This window comes from Cyprinus carpio, chromosome B20, assembly GCF_018340385.1.
Source record: "Cyprinus carpio isolate SPL01 chromosome B20, ASM1834038v1, whole genome shotgun sequence".
In the NCBI taxonomy this organism is placed as follows: Eukaryota; Metazoa; Chordata; class Actinopteri; order Cypriniformes; family Cyprinidae; genus Cyprinus; species Cyprinus carpio.
Genome location: NC_056616.1, coordinates 24891028 through 24907755, shown reverse-complemented (window position 1 = coordinate 24907755; position 16728 = coordinate 24891028). Strand labels below are relative to the sequence as shown.

The 16728-nt window shown below is 30.1% G+C and overlaps 1 protein-coding gene across 1 annotated transcript; it reads right to left on the bottom strand.

Moving 5' to 3' along the window:
* Positions 1 to 201: 201 nt before the first annotated feature.
* Positions 202 to 16564, bottom strand: cdc40 (cell division cycle 40 homolog (S. cerevisiae)). Its single transcript, XM_042746522.1, has 15 exons — positions 16338 to 16564; positions 15821 to 15907; positions 15609 to 15738; positions 15003 to 15089; positions 13585 to 13724; positions 13374 to 13470; positions 13160 to 13299; positions 11252 to 11326; positions 10157 to 10202; positions 8484 to 8585; positions 8249 to 8364; positions 6232 to 6365; positions 3847 to 3923; positions 1953 to 2097; positions 202 to 553 (listed from the first exon to the last, which is right to left on the bottom strand). Exons 1-15 carry the CDS (start codon positions 16518 to 16520, stop codon positions 376 to 378), a joined length of 1737 nt encoding a protein of 578 aa, XP_042602456.1. The 5' UTR covers positions 16521 to 16564; the 3' UTR covers positions 202 to 375.
* Positions 16565 to 16728: the final 164 nt, after the last annotated feature.

The following is a 16728-nucleotide window of genomic DNA, read 5'->3' as shown; positions in this document are numbered from 1 at the left end:
AAAAATCATATGCATTTATTGAGAATTAAAATGCGGCTATATTACACTATAATGTCTTACAGTCAATTTGAGTTTATTCCCTCATTAAAGATGCTCAAGTATATTTTTTATGCCTCTGATCCAATGCTTTGTTGTAATTCATTGTCTTTAATGAAGAAACGTCTATGTTGACAAAGAACGGGACGATTTCAGAGACATTTATTATCCTCAAAAAGACACTGGAGATCCAGATTCATTTATTATAAAACAAAGAGCATGAGCTGAAGTCTCTGGTGTGTGTGTGTGTGTGTGTGTGTGACTGGATACCAGCACTGTAATCATCATCATCTCAGAGCAGTGTTAAAAGCTCAGGTCCAGGACGAAGGACAGATGAGGTCAGTCCCAGAGCTTGATCTGTCCGTCCCAGCCGCAGGTGATCACCTTCGACGTCTCGTGAGGGTGCCAGAGCGCGCTGATGCACACTTTATCATGCGCCTTGATCCGGTGATAGAGCTTCGTCGTCTTCCAATCCCAGATATTCAGCTTCCCGTCAGCATCGCCGGACACCACGTAACTGCAGCGAGAGAACCAGCTCAAAACACAACCTAATCATACAATATATAACCTATACATATAACCTATATATATATATATATATATATAAGTATATATATATAAGTGAATAAATTACTAAATATTATACATTTTTTCAGATTTTTAATGATTCTGAATATACGTCCATATTTATGCATTGCTCTGAACTGTTTCAAAAAGGTTATTTTAGCTTATTGTTTTATTTTTTAATCAGAGGAATCATTATTTCAATCAAAACATCTCAATGTTAGTAAACTCAAAATAACTCGATGCAAGTAAAATGCATTAAAAATATAGCTGAAATCATCACGGCATATTTTCCACAATGATTTTTTTTTTTAAGTGAGAATGCAACTATCATTTATATGCACCGATATAAAAATACATATTTATGAAGATAACGTACATATTCATTGTCTAGTGCTTCACGATTAATCAAAATAAAAACCAAGATGATCATATCTCAAAGGATGAGATTTAATTAATATTGCTTTGAAAAATAAAAAATTCTCCACCAAATTAAAAACTTGATGATTTAATGTCTGAAAAAGACTTGTTCTACTATAAAAATAACAGGATAATTAAACTATTTTCCCAATTTTTTTTATTTGTTTACACCCAATATTTATTATTTTGTTTTAAACAAATAATATTTATCATTTTATGTAGTAATAACAATCATAATAATAAAATCATAACATTATTTTATTTTCACATTTATCAAATCGACACAAATCATGAGATTATCAAACTATTAGAAAATATTAATATAAATATTAAAATGTATTTATAATTATTAAACATATGCTGCTCCACCGAAACAAGTGTTTGAAAAAGAAGACAGACATAAACATTAGTATTACAATTTTACAATATTATAATACTTTACAATTTACAACATTAATTTAACATTTTAATATTTTACAATATTACTATTATTAGTATTTTTCTTCAATGCTCACTTTTTTGTTTTAGTGAAATATAATTGTGATTTTTTTTACATAAATAAATAATATTAATATTTTTACTTAGTAGTAATAATAATAATCAGAACTATTATTACGGTGTTCTTTTCGTATTGATAAATAAAGCACTTTTTCCCCCAAATTAAATGGCTCTGCAAACAAGCACAGCAAACCTGGCGCGTTTAATACAAATAAATAAAATAATTAGCATTTTAAACTAACTAGTGCACTGACACTCATGAATCTGGCATCTTGCTGCAGTCTTTAAGAAATAAAAGTGCTTTGTGTTTTATTTGTGCAATGTTGCTTAATACAATATTTACAGCCTCGAACCCGTCCTGATTCTGGAGCGTTCGGCATGTTTGAAGCTGTAATCAGACGTATGAACAGAGAGCCTGGTCTGAGGAGCTTCACCTCATGTCCGGGGAGAAGTCCACCTGACAGGCGTATCCCGCCACCATGTGACCCTTGAAGATCTTCTTCTTGTTGAGCCGGAATCTGTTCTGCGCTCCGAAGATCAGGATCTGATTGTCCATGGACTGACAGGCCAGCCACTTACCTGAGAAAACCATCCAATAAATCACGATATTACTGCACAGCTCTCGAGGAAATCACTTATCAGGTTACTTTCAACAACAGAAAACCAACAAATTAAGACTTACGTGACACTGAAGTCCTAAGGCAAGAACGCATTTGTTGACCAGTGTACCATCAATTAAACAACTAGATAAAGACGTTCGTCAAGACAAACTTTAGGTTGGCTCGAGAAAGCCTATACTGAAAGTTTAAAGCAGTTGTAAATGCCTGAAGTTTGAACATTTAGATAAAGTTTCTAGCATGATTAGACTGTTACTAGCATACTGCTGGCATAATTAGCAAGTTACTAGCATATCGCTAGCATGTCACTAGCATGACTAGCAAGTGACTACCATGTTGTTAGCATGATTAGCAAATTACATGTCGCTAAGCATGATTAACAAGTTACTTACATGTTTCTAGCATGATTAGCATGCTACTAGCATGTTGCTAGCATGATTAACAAGTGACTAGCATGTCACTAGCATGACTAGCAAGTGACTAGCATGTTGATAGCATGATTAGCAAATTACATGTCGCTAAGCATGATTAACAAGTTACTTACATGTTTCTAGCATGATTAGCATGCTACTAGCATGATTAACAAGTGACTAGCATGTCACTAGCATGTTTAACAAGTGACTAGCATATCGCTAGCATGATAAGCAAGTTACTAACGTGTCATTAGTATGTTTCTAACATGATTAGCATTTTACTAGCATGTTGCTAGCATGATTAACATGCTACTAACATGTTGCAAGCATGATTATGAAGTTACTAGCATGTCACTAGCATGTTGTAATCATGATTAGCATGTTGGTAGCATGTTTCTAACATGATTAGCATGTTGCAAGCATGATTAGTATGTTGGTAGCATGATTAGCAAGTGACTAGCATATCGCTAGCATGATACACAAGTTACTAACGTGTCATTAGTATGTTTCTAACATGATTAACATGTCGCTAGGATCTAACCTAATAATTAAAACAAAACTGGGAATAAATCACTTTCTAAGATAGACATATTTAAAACTGTTTGTTTGATTTTTTTTTTTTTGCATACTTAAAACTGAACTAAATAAAAAAAAAACCTCTTTAAAATGAAAAATAAATAGATAACCATAAAACTGTTTATTCAATTCATGCTTTAAAATGTAAAAAAGTATATAAAATAAATATTAAAATAAATGAATATTTTAAATTGCATTTAAAAAAACAAAAGTTAATAATCGATTAAAAAATGGCATTAAGCTGTTCTGCACAACAAAACTTTTGACTTAATTTTACTTTGCATACCAACAATAACCATTAATTAAAAAATAAAAAGGAAATAAAACTACTTTTCAAAATTGACAAATTAGTAGATATTTAATGCAGTTTAATTAACGTTTTAAAATGTAGTTAAAATAAATAAACTATAAATTAAATAATTTTTAAATTAAAAAACATTAATGTTTTATAACCCAATTAAACAAAGTCATAACTATAGTCAATAAATAAATATTAAAATAAACATTTTAAATTACACAAAGCCAAATGCTCTTCTTCATCCTTGTTTTCCGCTTATATTATGACCCTCGTGGACAAAAATAAATTTCGACTCAATTTTAAATGGCTATCGAACAATAAAGAACCATCAATTAAATATTTAGAGTATTATTTAACAGTCTTGAAATACTGTTTTGTCGAAGGTGCTGTTTTTATGGCTGTAAACAGTGATGACGTCACTCACCGTTGGGCGAGAGCGTGACCGCAGGCATCGAGTGCATACTGGGCTCAGCGATGTACTTGAAGTCCACAGGAATATCCCTGAAAAAATAAAGAAATTAAGCATGAAAACATGCACTGCATCTTATTTAATTGCTAAGATGTATGTATGCAAGTATATATAGGGGCCTATGAAATCGGTTTTATTTTTATTTTTTAAATTTTCCAAATTCCATTTTTTAAGATTCAGTTTTTCTGTTTAAATTTTTCTCAACTACTTTTTAATAGTTCAATTAAATTATATTAATCAAAAAGCATGTCTAATTAATTAAAATCATGAAACTTACACATTTACACATCAATTTAATAAAAGTTTAACAAAAATTACATGTTTGGGGCGATATGAAATTTTTAATTTTTCCTCACCATATTTTTTATTGTTACCAAATTCTGTGTTTTATCAAGTCTAATTATTTGAATGCATAAAACAACTTAATTTTTTTTTTTTTTTTTTCTTAAAGTAGCCATATTAATTTTATTTTTCCCTCAGAAATTCTGTGTTGTGTATTTACATTTTTCCGGTTATCAAAAGAAAACATAAAACATTAATTTCATTTATCTTTTAATTATTGAAAATTAAGCAAACTTTATTTTTTGGCAAACAAAGGGGATTTACTATTAAAATTAAAACAATGTTTTGCTTCATTTTACCAGTAGCAGTAGTCTGTGTACATTCTACTGAACAATAGTAATAGGCACAATGTCTTCAAATTAAACCCTACTTTTATTTTGACGGGTTGCCGTGAATACCTCTACAGTTCTGTGTATGTGATGTGACGCTAGTTTTACTCAAATCAAACGGTCAAAAGCTCATGAAGTGATTCTCAGAGCAGTTCTGGAGATGTTCTTCATGTGTTTACGTCCTCATTTAGAGAGACGGCAGACGCTGAAATCACCGCGAGCGTCACACGCTTCAGTGTGTGTGTGTCTAAATGAAACCCCGTGCATCTGCGCCATTCATTAACAGAGACACGCAGAACATACAGGATTCATATTTAAATTGACTTTTGCAGCTTAATGTGTACAGAGCGTGATTCGATTTAAGCGTAATGACCTACTTTTAATTCATTCTATATATATATATAAATATATTTTATATATATATATATATATATATATATATATATACATACACACACACACACACGTATATATACACAATACATATACGCTAAATTAATAAGAAAACAATTTTAATTTTTTAAAGATACATAGAATATTTAATATTTATTTATAAAATAATAAATTTTAGAATTGTGATTCAGCTTTTTTCCCCAAGTTTTTTTTTTTTTTTTTTTTAAATATTTGCATTTAAATTATTTCGTTTTTCTGTTTTGTTTTTCGGCTTTGTGAAATTAGATGTGTTTTTACTTGTGAATTTTAGACTGAAATCTGACTCGGATGTTTCTATAACCACAAGGACATCTAAAAGAAACCGTTTTCCTCCACTGCGGACTGTAAGAGTGTAACAGATCCACATACAGTATAATCTCCGGCATGCATCAGCTGAAGATCTGCACCAAACACACTCAGAAACACAGAGATTCTTCTTTCTAACCCGTTATCTCACTCTCTTTTATGTGTGAGGTTTGTAATCCATCTACGACAGCGCAAACTGGACCAGAACAATCCCTCGAGAGCACAGACGGGCCCAGAATAACTCACCGGACACGAGAACCAGAGCACAGCACGGCTCAGATAACCTCAAAAAATCTCTCTGTACAAACCACCAAGTAATGTGTCTTCAGCAGCATATGAGAATGATTTCTGAAGATCATGTGACACTGAAGACTGCAGTAATGATGCTGAAAATACAGCTGTGCATCACAGAAATAAATTACAGTTTAACAGAGATTCACATAGAAAATGGATATTTTAAACTGTAAAAATATTTCACAATATTACAGCTTTTGCAATTTAAATGTTTATATGCAACAAAATTATTTCAGAACAAAAATTGATCAGTGTTATTTTTAACATAATTGAGATACTATTATATTTTTTATTAATATATTGAATAATTTTTATACTTTTCAATTACTTTCAATTCTGTACATTTTATTAGTATATATATTTTATTAATTTTTATTTCAGTTAAGTATGACAAGTTAAACTAAATAAAAAAAAAATGAAAAATGTTGCCTTTGCAACCTGCTGAAAAAGTTATTACAGTTATTATATTTATAGAAAATGTTTTTATATTTTATTTTATTTCAAGCTACAACCTTTTTTTTTAATGGTTTCATTTTCAGCTGTAGTTTTAGTTAACTATAATAATGCTGATGGAATCAGAAGAAAGAAGATGTGCACAGAAAGTGCTGTCTGTTTTAGGGACCATGTGAGTCCTCACCACTCCCAGACGCGCAGGCTCTTGTCGTCGGAGGTGCTGACGAAGCGGCGGTTCTCGTCCACGAAGGTGATGGTGTTGACGGCTCCGAGGTGTCTGTCGTACTCCTGAACAACTTCACCGGAGCGGATGTCCCACTGCACACACACACAGACACATCAGTCAACAAAACCAGAGAAAATAACCCTTTCATTACTTTAATTTTAAAAAAAAATTAAAAAAAATTATCTGAAATAAAATGTAAAAAAAAAAATTATAATAATCTCATTTCAATTTAGTTTAATGAGCTACTAAAATACTAATACTGGAATAAAAATTATATATATATATATCATTATATATGTGTGTGTGTGCATATGTATGTATATGTATATAATAATTAAAAAATGCACAACTAAATTACTAAAACTGAAATAATTTATACTAAACTAAATAAAAAAATAAAATGGAAATGAATACAATTATACAGACATTTAAGAAAGTCATTAAAATGATAAATATACACAACTAAATCACTAAATTTAGAATGAAAACAAAATAAAAAAATATTAAAATGTAAAAAATATATAAATCAATTACTAAAACTGAAATAAATTAATACAATTTATATAGACATTTTAAAAAGTGAATATAAAAGGCAAAAATACACAACTAAATTACTAAATACTAAATAAAAAAAAAAAAAAAAACAATAAAACAAAAACGAAACAAATTACTATTAAAAAAACAAATTAAAATGTAAAATAAAAAACAACTAAATTACTAAAACTTAAAATTATATAGACATTAAAAACAAAAATGACAAAAACACAACTAAATTAATTGAAAACCTAACATGCAAAAATAAAAACTAATTGAAAATGCTAATAAAACCTCTAAAGGCATCTCAATGGCACTGAATTAAACTACGCTGGATTCGCAATTTAGCTCAAAATCGCAGCAAGCATAATCGTATATGCCAATTTTAATGGAAATATACAGGCTAGGGCTGGACAATCATTCAATATCAATGTGTTTCGCGATATAATTTTTTTCAATAACAGTATGATTTTTAAACATCACTAGTGTTTCCCATACACTGATTTATTGGTGGTGTTTGACTTCGCGCTGCGTGTTTCATTATCCAAACGCGGCGCGGGGTTTTATATGAATGTATCTCTGAAGGGAACCGACCCTCTTCAGAAAAGTTTAGGTGACATTTTCATTTTTATCTGATGAAGTAGCGTTCATGAGCGGAGCTGCTTTGATTACAGCCGTTACCGGGGAAACCGCTCCAAGCGCCTCCTGCTGGCAGACAAGGAATTTGCATTTTTAATAATAAGCCCGTCTCCAGCAACATTTCCATTTTTTTTTTTTTTTTAAGAAATCTCTTCTGCTCACCAAGCCTTCATTTATTTGAACCAAAGTACAGTGCAAACAGTTAAATTTTGAAATATTTTTACAATTTAAAATAATTGCTTCCCATTTGAATATCTGTTAAACTGTAATTTATTTCTGTGATGCGCAGCTGAATTTTCAGCATCATTACTCCACATGAGTAACGATCCTTCAGAAGTCATTCTAATATGATGATTTGCTGATTATCAATATTTAAAACAGCTAAGTAGATTTCAAAGATCATGAATCAAAGATCAGCATTTTAAATTTTTTTAATTTAGAATATTACTTTTATTTAGCAAGGATGCTTAAAATTGATCAAAAGTGATGATAAAGGCATTTATAATGTTACAAAAGATTTCTATTTCAGATAAATAGTGTTCATATCGATATCGGAATTATATCGCATCGACCGAAATTAATTAATATACTGTGATATAAATATTGTCCATATTGTCCAGCACTAATACAGGCATGTAAACTTGAGCTTGTGACACGCACCTGTAATAATACACAGATTAGAAACGATGGCGGGGAAGAAAGCATTGCATTCTGGGCAAAACACACCAGTGTCTGTTCCTAACCCTTTCATAATGAGACTAAGTTCTTGCTCTGATTGGTGCGCATGCTCTCGGTTTGGTACCTGGACGATCTTCTTGTCCGACATCCCAGCAACAAACAGGTTCTGTTTGTCCTCGTCCGGGTTGAACTTGACGCAGTAGGGAACCTTCCTGTTAGTGAAGCGAGCGATGCACTGACCTGAACGAGCAGAGGAGGTTCGTTAGAGCGACTCACGATGAACTGGATTATAATAATAATAATATTAAAGGCTGAATCAATCTGGGATCAGCTGCTGTGTGTCTGAATGAAGCTCTCACCCGTCTCGGAGTCCCAGAGTTTGAGATATCTGTCGTAGGCGGCGCTCAGGAACTGTGTGCCAGTGTTGTTGAAGCAAACGTCACGCACGGCTTTACTGTGACCTACACACACACCAGACGTCAGTCAGATCCACACTCACACTCAGAGGATTCACTCAGTGCTTTTAAAAACCATTCTCTTATGCTCACTAAAGCTGCATTTATTTGATCAAATATACAATAACAACTAATTATTATAGTAATATATATATATATATATATGTATATATATATATATATATATATATATATATATATATATATATATATATATATATATATATATATTTTTTTTTTTTTGCCATTTTAGATCACATAATAATAATGATCTAACAGACTGTTTTACGTTCTTATATGTTTGCATGATAATTACTATAATAATTAATTATTACTATTCTGTTTTATATTATGTAATATTACATTGCTCTAAAGAGTTTTAAATTCTTGTAGTTCTGCATAAAAATAATAATAACAAATTATTAAATTGTTTTAATATTTTAGATTGCATAATAGAGTTATTCAAACAGACTGTATTAATTATTATTTTAATTATTAATTATTTTTATTTTGCTATATTTCTGCATAAAAATAATAACAATTTAAATTATTTTACTATTTTAGATTGCATAATAATATTATTCAAACAGACGGTTTTGATAATTTTTGTTATTATTTAATTTTTATTTTGCTATATTTCTGCATAAAAATAAAAAAACTAATTATTACAATTATTTTACTATTTTAGATTGCATAATAATATTCAAACAGACCTATTTTGATTATTATTTTTATTCAATTATTTTTATTTTGCTATATTTCTGCATAAAATAATAAATTATTAAAATTATATTACCATTTCATTCAATATCATTCAAACAGACTGTTTTAATTATTATTTTTATTATTAATTAATTAATTTTATTTTGCTATATTTCTGCATAAAAATAACAACAAATTATTAAAATGATTTTATTATTTTAGATTGCATAATAATATTATTCAAAGACTGTTTTAATTATTATTTGTATTATTATAAAAAAATATTTTGCTATATTTCTGCATAAAATAATAAATTATTAAAATTATTTTACTATTTTAGATTGCATAATAATATTATTCAAACAGATTGTTTTAATTATTCTTTTTATTATTATTAAAAAATATATTTTGCTATATTTCTGCATAAAATAATAACAATAAATAAAAACAATTAACTAACTAATATAGAATAAAAAAAAAAATCAAACAGACTGTTTTGATTATTATTTTTATTTTGCTATTTTAGCTTGTATAATACTATTTTAGCTTGTATATTATTATCAATTTTATTCTAACAAACTGGTTTTAATTAATTATTTATTTTAATAATTTTTTCCCCATTTTAGATCGCATTCTGGTTCATAGATGTTCTTCTAAAAGACACTTCAGGTGTAAGGCATGAGTCGGGAGCAGCATGTTTTCGGTCTCAGTTTCACGATGGTCTAATGAAGCTGAATGACGTCTCGTGAGTGTCTCCAGACAAGACTCAGAGTCATTAACCACATCACTCAGACATAAATCATACAGATAAACTATGTGACTCAAACATCTACAACACTTAATACAAAAAAACCAGACCAAGTGACGAGACTCACCAATAAAGGTCCGTGCACATCTCCTCTCATTATAAACCTCCCACAGCTACAAGAGAAGACAAAATCAGCACCATAACAAACCAATAAACACACATGTATAATAATAACACAAATACATACACTCTTCAAACACATATCAATGTATAATGAAAGTATCTTTCAGATGCTGTAACTGCTCATTAAACCTGCTTGTATAATAATAATATTAATGATTATTATTATTATTATTATTATTATTAATAATATTACACTATTAGAATTAGACACATTTTTAAAAGTCAGAGTAAAACATCAACAACTACAATAGAGACAGTAATAATTATTATGTTTTACTCTAACAGACGGTTTTAAATTATTGCATTTTGTATACTAATTATTATATTCATATTAATATTATATTATTCTAACAGACTGTTTTAAATCACTGTTTTGCACAATAATAATTATTATTACTATTACTATCATCATGATTTTGTTTTATTCTAACTTTTCATTTTTACATCATTTACATTTTTACATTAAATTTCATTTTATTTTTTAAATTATATTAACATATAACATTAACATTAATTATATTAATCTAAAGAACTTTTATATTATCTTTTTTTGCATTGTCATAATATTATCAACAACAATTAGTATTTTGTTTTATTCTAACAGTCTGTATAAGTTCTCATATTATTATTATTAATTTTATTAGATTAATAAGTATTAACAATAACAACAGTACAATAGTAAAATAATAATAATTAATAAATATTACTATTTAGTTTCATTCTAACAGACTGTATTAAATGCTTGTATAATAATAAAAATAATTATTATTTCTATTATTTATTACATTAATAGATTATTAACAATAATAACAACAACAGCACAATACAATAATAAATGACTTTTGTTTTACCAACACACTGCATTAAATGCTTGTAAAATAAGAATTATTATTATTATTATTACAACTATTATATTATTAGATGAACAGACTATTATAATTTAAGAATTAGAAAAAACACCGTCTTAAGACGAAGTAAAGAAGAGTTTTGTGTAACAGGTTTTAATCGTGTGCTGCAGTGAAACACTGTAAGATCTCACCTTGATCTTACAGTCCATGGAGCAGGAGAGCAGGAGATGACCGGACACCGGGAACAGACGGATGGCGCTGACCCCCTGCAGACAGGAGAGACCACAGTCAGTGTGTGTGTGTGTGTGTGTGTGTGAGAGAGAGAGCAGCAGCATGACACACACAACTCATCACTGTTTGCACACGTTGCTGATGCCGTGTGGAAAAATAATCACAGAATCCAGTCATAAAAAGGGAATTTACTCTATTTATTAAAAGCATTTGGCCAAATTTGGATGAAAAGATCAAAAGAAGGACTGTACAAGAGTCACTTCACCAGCATTTGACCATTTCATCTGATCCGAAACAGAAACTCTGCACTACTTTGGGTTAAATTAAGTCTATTACTATGATTCAAATTAATGCACTTCTTAAAGTAATAATAAAAAAGAAGAAATTCAGTAAAATAAAGAGAGGAATTGGGGGAAAAAATTAAATAGGTCCTTGTAATAAACTTGTTTAATTTTGCACCTTTCATGACTTCAATTAAGTCCATTGATTACTAAAATTGAATTTAACCATAAAAACAGAATCCAGAGAGAATTACAACAAAACAGAAACATGAAATTAAAAATAAATTAATGAAAAGGTATTTAAGAAAAAATATAAAAATAAAATGCATTTTGTAAGGCAATGAAATTGTTTAATTGTGTGATTACTAAATTTTGATTAAAATTTTATTTAACCATTAAAACTGAAACCAGAAAAATTAAAACCAAAAACACAAAAATTCAGAGAAATAAAAGGAATTTGAGAAAATATAAAGTGGATTTCATAGGCCCCTAAAAATGCAATTTTTGTTAATAAATTGTCTTTTGTGTACATTTCATTACAGTTAATTAAATTGTGATTGCTAAAATTGTATTTAACCATTAAACAGAATTCAGACAAATGTAAACGGCAAACTAAAAAAATAATGAATTTCATAAAACTTTTTTTTTTTTACTTTTTGTTCATAAATCGATTTTAGTTCTTTGTCTCATGATTTCAGTTAATTAAATTTTGTTTCCTAAAACCTAATTTAATGGAAGAATAAAAAGGTTTTGTGAACATTTGTGAAAAAATTAAGTGGTTTTCATAGGGCCCTAAAAAAAAATTGTTAATAAATTGTGGTTCAATTGTGTGTTTCATAGTTTCATTTTTATTGCATTTTGATTCCTAATATTTCACTGAACCTTAAAAACAGAATCCAGACAGAGTTACAGCAAAACCGAACACAACAGAAACATGAAATTAAAAATAAAATAAATAGGTATTTAAGAAAAATAAAAAAAAATAAAATGGATTTTGTAAAGCAATAAAATTTTTAACTGTGATATTACTAAATTTTGATTAAAATTTTATTTAACCATTAAAACTGAAACCAGAAAAATTAAAACCGAAAACACAAAAATTCAGAGAAATAAAAGGAATTTGAGAAAATATAAAGTGTACATCAAATAAACCTAAAAATGTAATTTTTGTTAATAAAAATACATTTTTTTACAATAAAAAATAAAAACAAAAAAAATCTTGATTGCTAAAATTGTATTTAACCATTAAACAGAATTCAGAAAAATGTAAACAGCAAACATTTTCAGAAAAATAATACATAATTTGGGAAAAAATTAAATGGATTTTAATAAGACAAACTTTTTGTTCATAAATCGATTTTAGTTCTGTTTGTCTCATGATTTCAATTAATTAAATTTTGCTTACTAAAACCTAATTTAATAGAAAAATAAAAATCAGATGGATTTCATAGAGCTCTCAAATATTATTTTGTTTGTTTGTAAATAAACTGGTTTAATTGTGTATGTCTCGTAGCTTCATTTAAGTGCATTTTGATCACTAATATTTAATTAAACCATTAACACTGAATCTGGCAGCGCAGGGCCTACCTTGGTGTGTCCGGTCCACACGTGCAGCTGTTTCTTGGGCAGGTAGCATTTGTCCGGGACGTCCGCTGAGCGCAGGTTGATGCCCACGTCCTGAGGAACGTGCAGGTACGAGCGGCCCTGGTAATCGTACGCGTCTTTGACTGCAGCGAGGGAGAGAAAGCGTTCAGCAGCAGACCGCAGACACGTTTAGCTGCGTGTATGTTGTGTGTCGTACTGTGCAGGACGGTCTTCTCCTCCGCTGGAGCCTCTTCTTCATTCTTGCCTCTCTTCTGTCTCTTGGCTATGATCTCGTCCAGCTCTTTCTTCTCGTCCTGTCACATCAAAACAGGATTAAACTAACGAGAAGTCTATAATAATAACAACACCGGTTGGGTTTTTAGCTAGAAAAACGAGATTATGGCATCGATCTGGTGACGATGTCTCACCTCTGAGGGTTTGGCCACGTCTTTCTCATCCTGGTATTTGGCCCAGGGGCCGAGGAAGCTGTCGATGTCTGACGCGTCTCCACCTTTCACCTTCTTCCTCTTCTCAGACTTCTTCACTCCCGTCTCAAACGCCATCAGACCTGTGCAGAAACAATAACGGCATGAACTATCAACGGTTTCTGATTACATACAACACACACATTTAGAAGCTGTTGTAATGGATTTAATAGTTTTAATGTGTTTTACATGAGACTGACTTTTATTTACTAAGAAATAAATAGTATTTGTGTTATATATATATATATATATAATGTATCTAAAATATATTGTAGAAACTTAATTTTCTGTAAAGTTGCTTTGCAAAGATTTGTATCGTAAAAAAGTGCTATAAAAATAAACCTGAATTGAATTTACAGATTTTATTTACTATTTTATTTTTTATACCAATGTATTTTGTACATTAGCATTTTGCCGTCTTGAACAAAAAATTGATTTAAAAAAAAAAAGAGAGAGATTTGACAGGCTTATGAAAAATAGGTTATAATATTTAATGTTTCATAATCAGATGCACTTGAAGCAAAACAATTCTGGGAAAAACACAGGGCAGATTTTTATCTTAGCCTAATTATTTTAGATTATTTATTTTATTTTGCTGCCAAAGAGAATGATGGCAAATCTCTCCTTTTGTTGTGTTATCCTTGTTTTTTATTTTATATTCTCTTGCACTTTTTTAAAGCTATTTTTCCATTTTCTTTATTGTATTCTTTGCATAATTTAATATGTGCAACATTGTAATATGCTTTTTGCATATTATGAGTAAACATGTCTTGTTTTATTGTATATATATATTAATATGCATATGATACAAGTGAGTAACAAATATATATTTTATATTATTTATGGATAGTGAGCATCAGTCTTATTTCAATATTACTGAGTTTTAATTTTAATTTTTTTATTTGTTTTAAAATTTACATTCTAATTTTGTTGTGCATGTTTTAATTTTAATTATTAATATATATATATATATATATATATATATATATATATATATATATATATATATATATATATATATATAAATAATAAATATATATATTAAAATATATATATAAACACACACACACACATTTTTAAATATAAAAGTAAATTATGAATAAATAATATTTGATTTGAATACATAGAAACTAGTAAAAAAATATATAACATTTTACCCCAAATTGTTATTTGATTGAAAGGTTGTGCTACTATTTTATTTTAATGTATTATCAATACCTGCTCTGAATCATGACACGGGGGGGTGTTACATGTGCAGTGTTACATTAGAGAGTTACACTAACAGATTATTCATAACTGTGAAACACGGCAAAGACAAAGATGACGCAAAAGACAGAAGGCAGACGCTGAATGAATCAAACCTTTGTTTTTCTCTGCTTCCTCCACGGCTCCAATGTAGCTGCTGGACGAGACCTGACTGGTGTCCACAGACGGGTCCAGAGCGTATCCTGATCAGAATCCACAAACACACACCGGATATCAACGACACACGCTCTATCGATGATTACAGACAGATCAGAAACACTGCAGTACCAGACAAAAGTTTCAGAAGAGCTAGATTTATAATGTTTTCTGAAGAATTCATGAGAAATTACAGAAATCAGGCTAATACTTCTGAACTTTCTATTCATGAATAAATTCTACTCCGCTGTTTCCAAAATAATAATAAAAGTAAATGTTTCTCAAGCAGCGAATCTGCATATTAGAATGATTTGTGAAGATCATGTGACACTGAAGACTGGAGTAATGATGCTGAAAATTCAGATGCACATCACAGAAAAAAATTATAGTTTAATACATAATCACATTGAAAATTGCTATTTTAAACATTAAAAATATTTCACAATTTTTAAAGTTTTTGCTGTACTCCGGAATCAAATAAATGCATGCTTTTAATGAACAGAAGAGGTTTCTCTAAAATAAAAAACAAGTTTTGCACACAAGTAAGAGTGATGTGCATCTCTCACCAAATGTAGAGAAGGTTCTCCTCTGCTGCTCGAACATGAAGTCGTTGACATGAGCCGGTTCGGCGTAACCGGACAGCATGTTCCTCGGCGCGGCCATCTGCTGAGATCTGAACGGGTTTGCCGGTCCAAACTGCAACGAGATGAGAGACCTGATGTAGACAAGACGCTCATGTGGCATACTACACACAATACACATCCATCAGTCGAGTCACCTCTGGAGCAAACATGGTTTCAAACGTGGGGTTGTAAGAGACTTCTTTGAGTGCTGGATCGAGATGAACCCCGGTCATGACATCTTCCTGACAGAAACAGAAAACAAGATCTGACTTGTGTGTGTGTGTGTGTCCCCTTAAGCAGTTTTAAGTAGCACAGGTATATTTGCAGCAATACACAACAATACACTGTATGGGTCAAAATTATACATTTTTATTTTATGCCAAAAATCATTAGGATATTAAGATCATGTTCCATAAAGATATTTAGTAAATTTTCTACCGTAAATATATCAAAACTTAATTACTGATTAGTAATATGCATTGTTAAGAACTTAATTTGTACAACTTTAAAGGTGTTTAAGTGATTAAGTGAACAGAACCACATTTTACTCGACTGTTTATCCCTACAGAGTAAATACATACAGTGTATAGCGATTTTTATTAAACTATAGTTCACTTAAAGTCGTTTGAACGTCGTAGAACGTCGTTTGAACGTTCGAGGTGGTAACGTTACCTTCACTGCGACTTCGGGCGCGGAATTCAGCACGGCTATAGACGTTACGCTGCCGGGTTTTAACGGCTGAAGATGAGCTAGCGCGTCCGGGTCGACTTTCTGCGGACTGGTACCGGATTTAGACTCGTTTTCCGAATCGGAGTCGCTGCCGTAAGAAACGAGGGAAGCCGCCGCCGCCGCCATATTGGATGTTATGGGTCTTTCTCCAGCGGGTCCTCACAGATGAAGACAGTTTGCAAATTAATTCGTCCTCTTAAAATAGATGTCATAACACATATTTATAATTTAAATCGATATAAATTTTAGAAAACAGTTGTATATGTCTAAAATTTAATTTAAGGGAGCGCAGTTATTGTAGTGAAGTGATTAGAAGTTTTTATCTTTTAGGACG

What these genes read in the sequence shown, in the direction of transcription:
- cdc40 (XM_042746522.1), bottom strand. Translation starts at nt 16,520, where the DNA reads ATGGCGGCGGCGGCGGCTTCCCTCGTTTCTTACGGCAGCGACTCCGAT. An exon ending in ATGTGCACGGACCTTTATTG is followed by an intron (nt 8,586 to 10,156) that starts GTGAGTCTCGTC and finishes GTGTGTGTGTAG; the next exon opens with GTCACAGTAAAGCCGTGCGT. An exon ending in CGGACAAGAAGATCGTCCAG is followed by an intron (nt 6,366 to 8,248) that starts GTACCAAACCGA and finishes GTGTGTGTGCAG; the next exon opens with TGGGACATCCGCTCCGGTGA.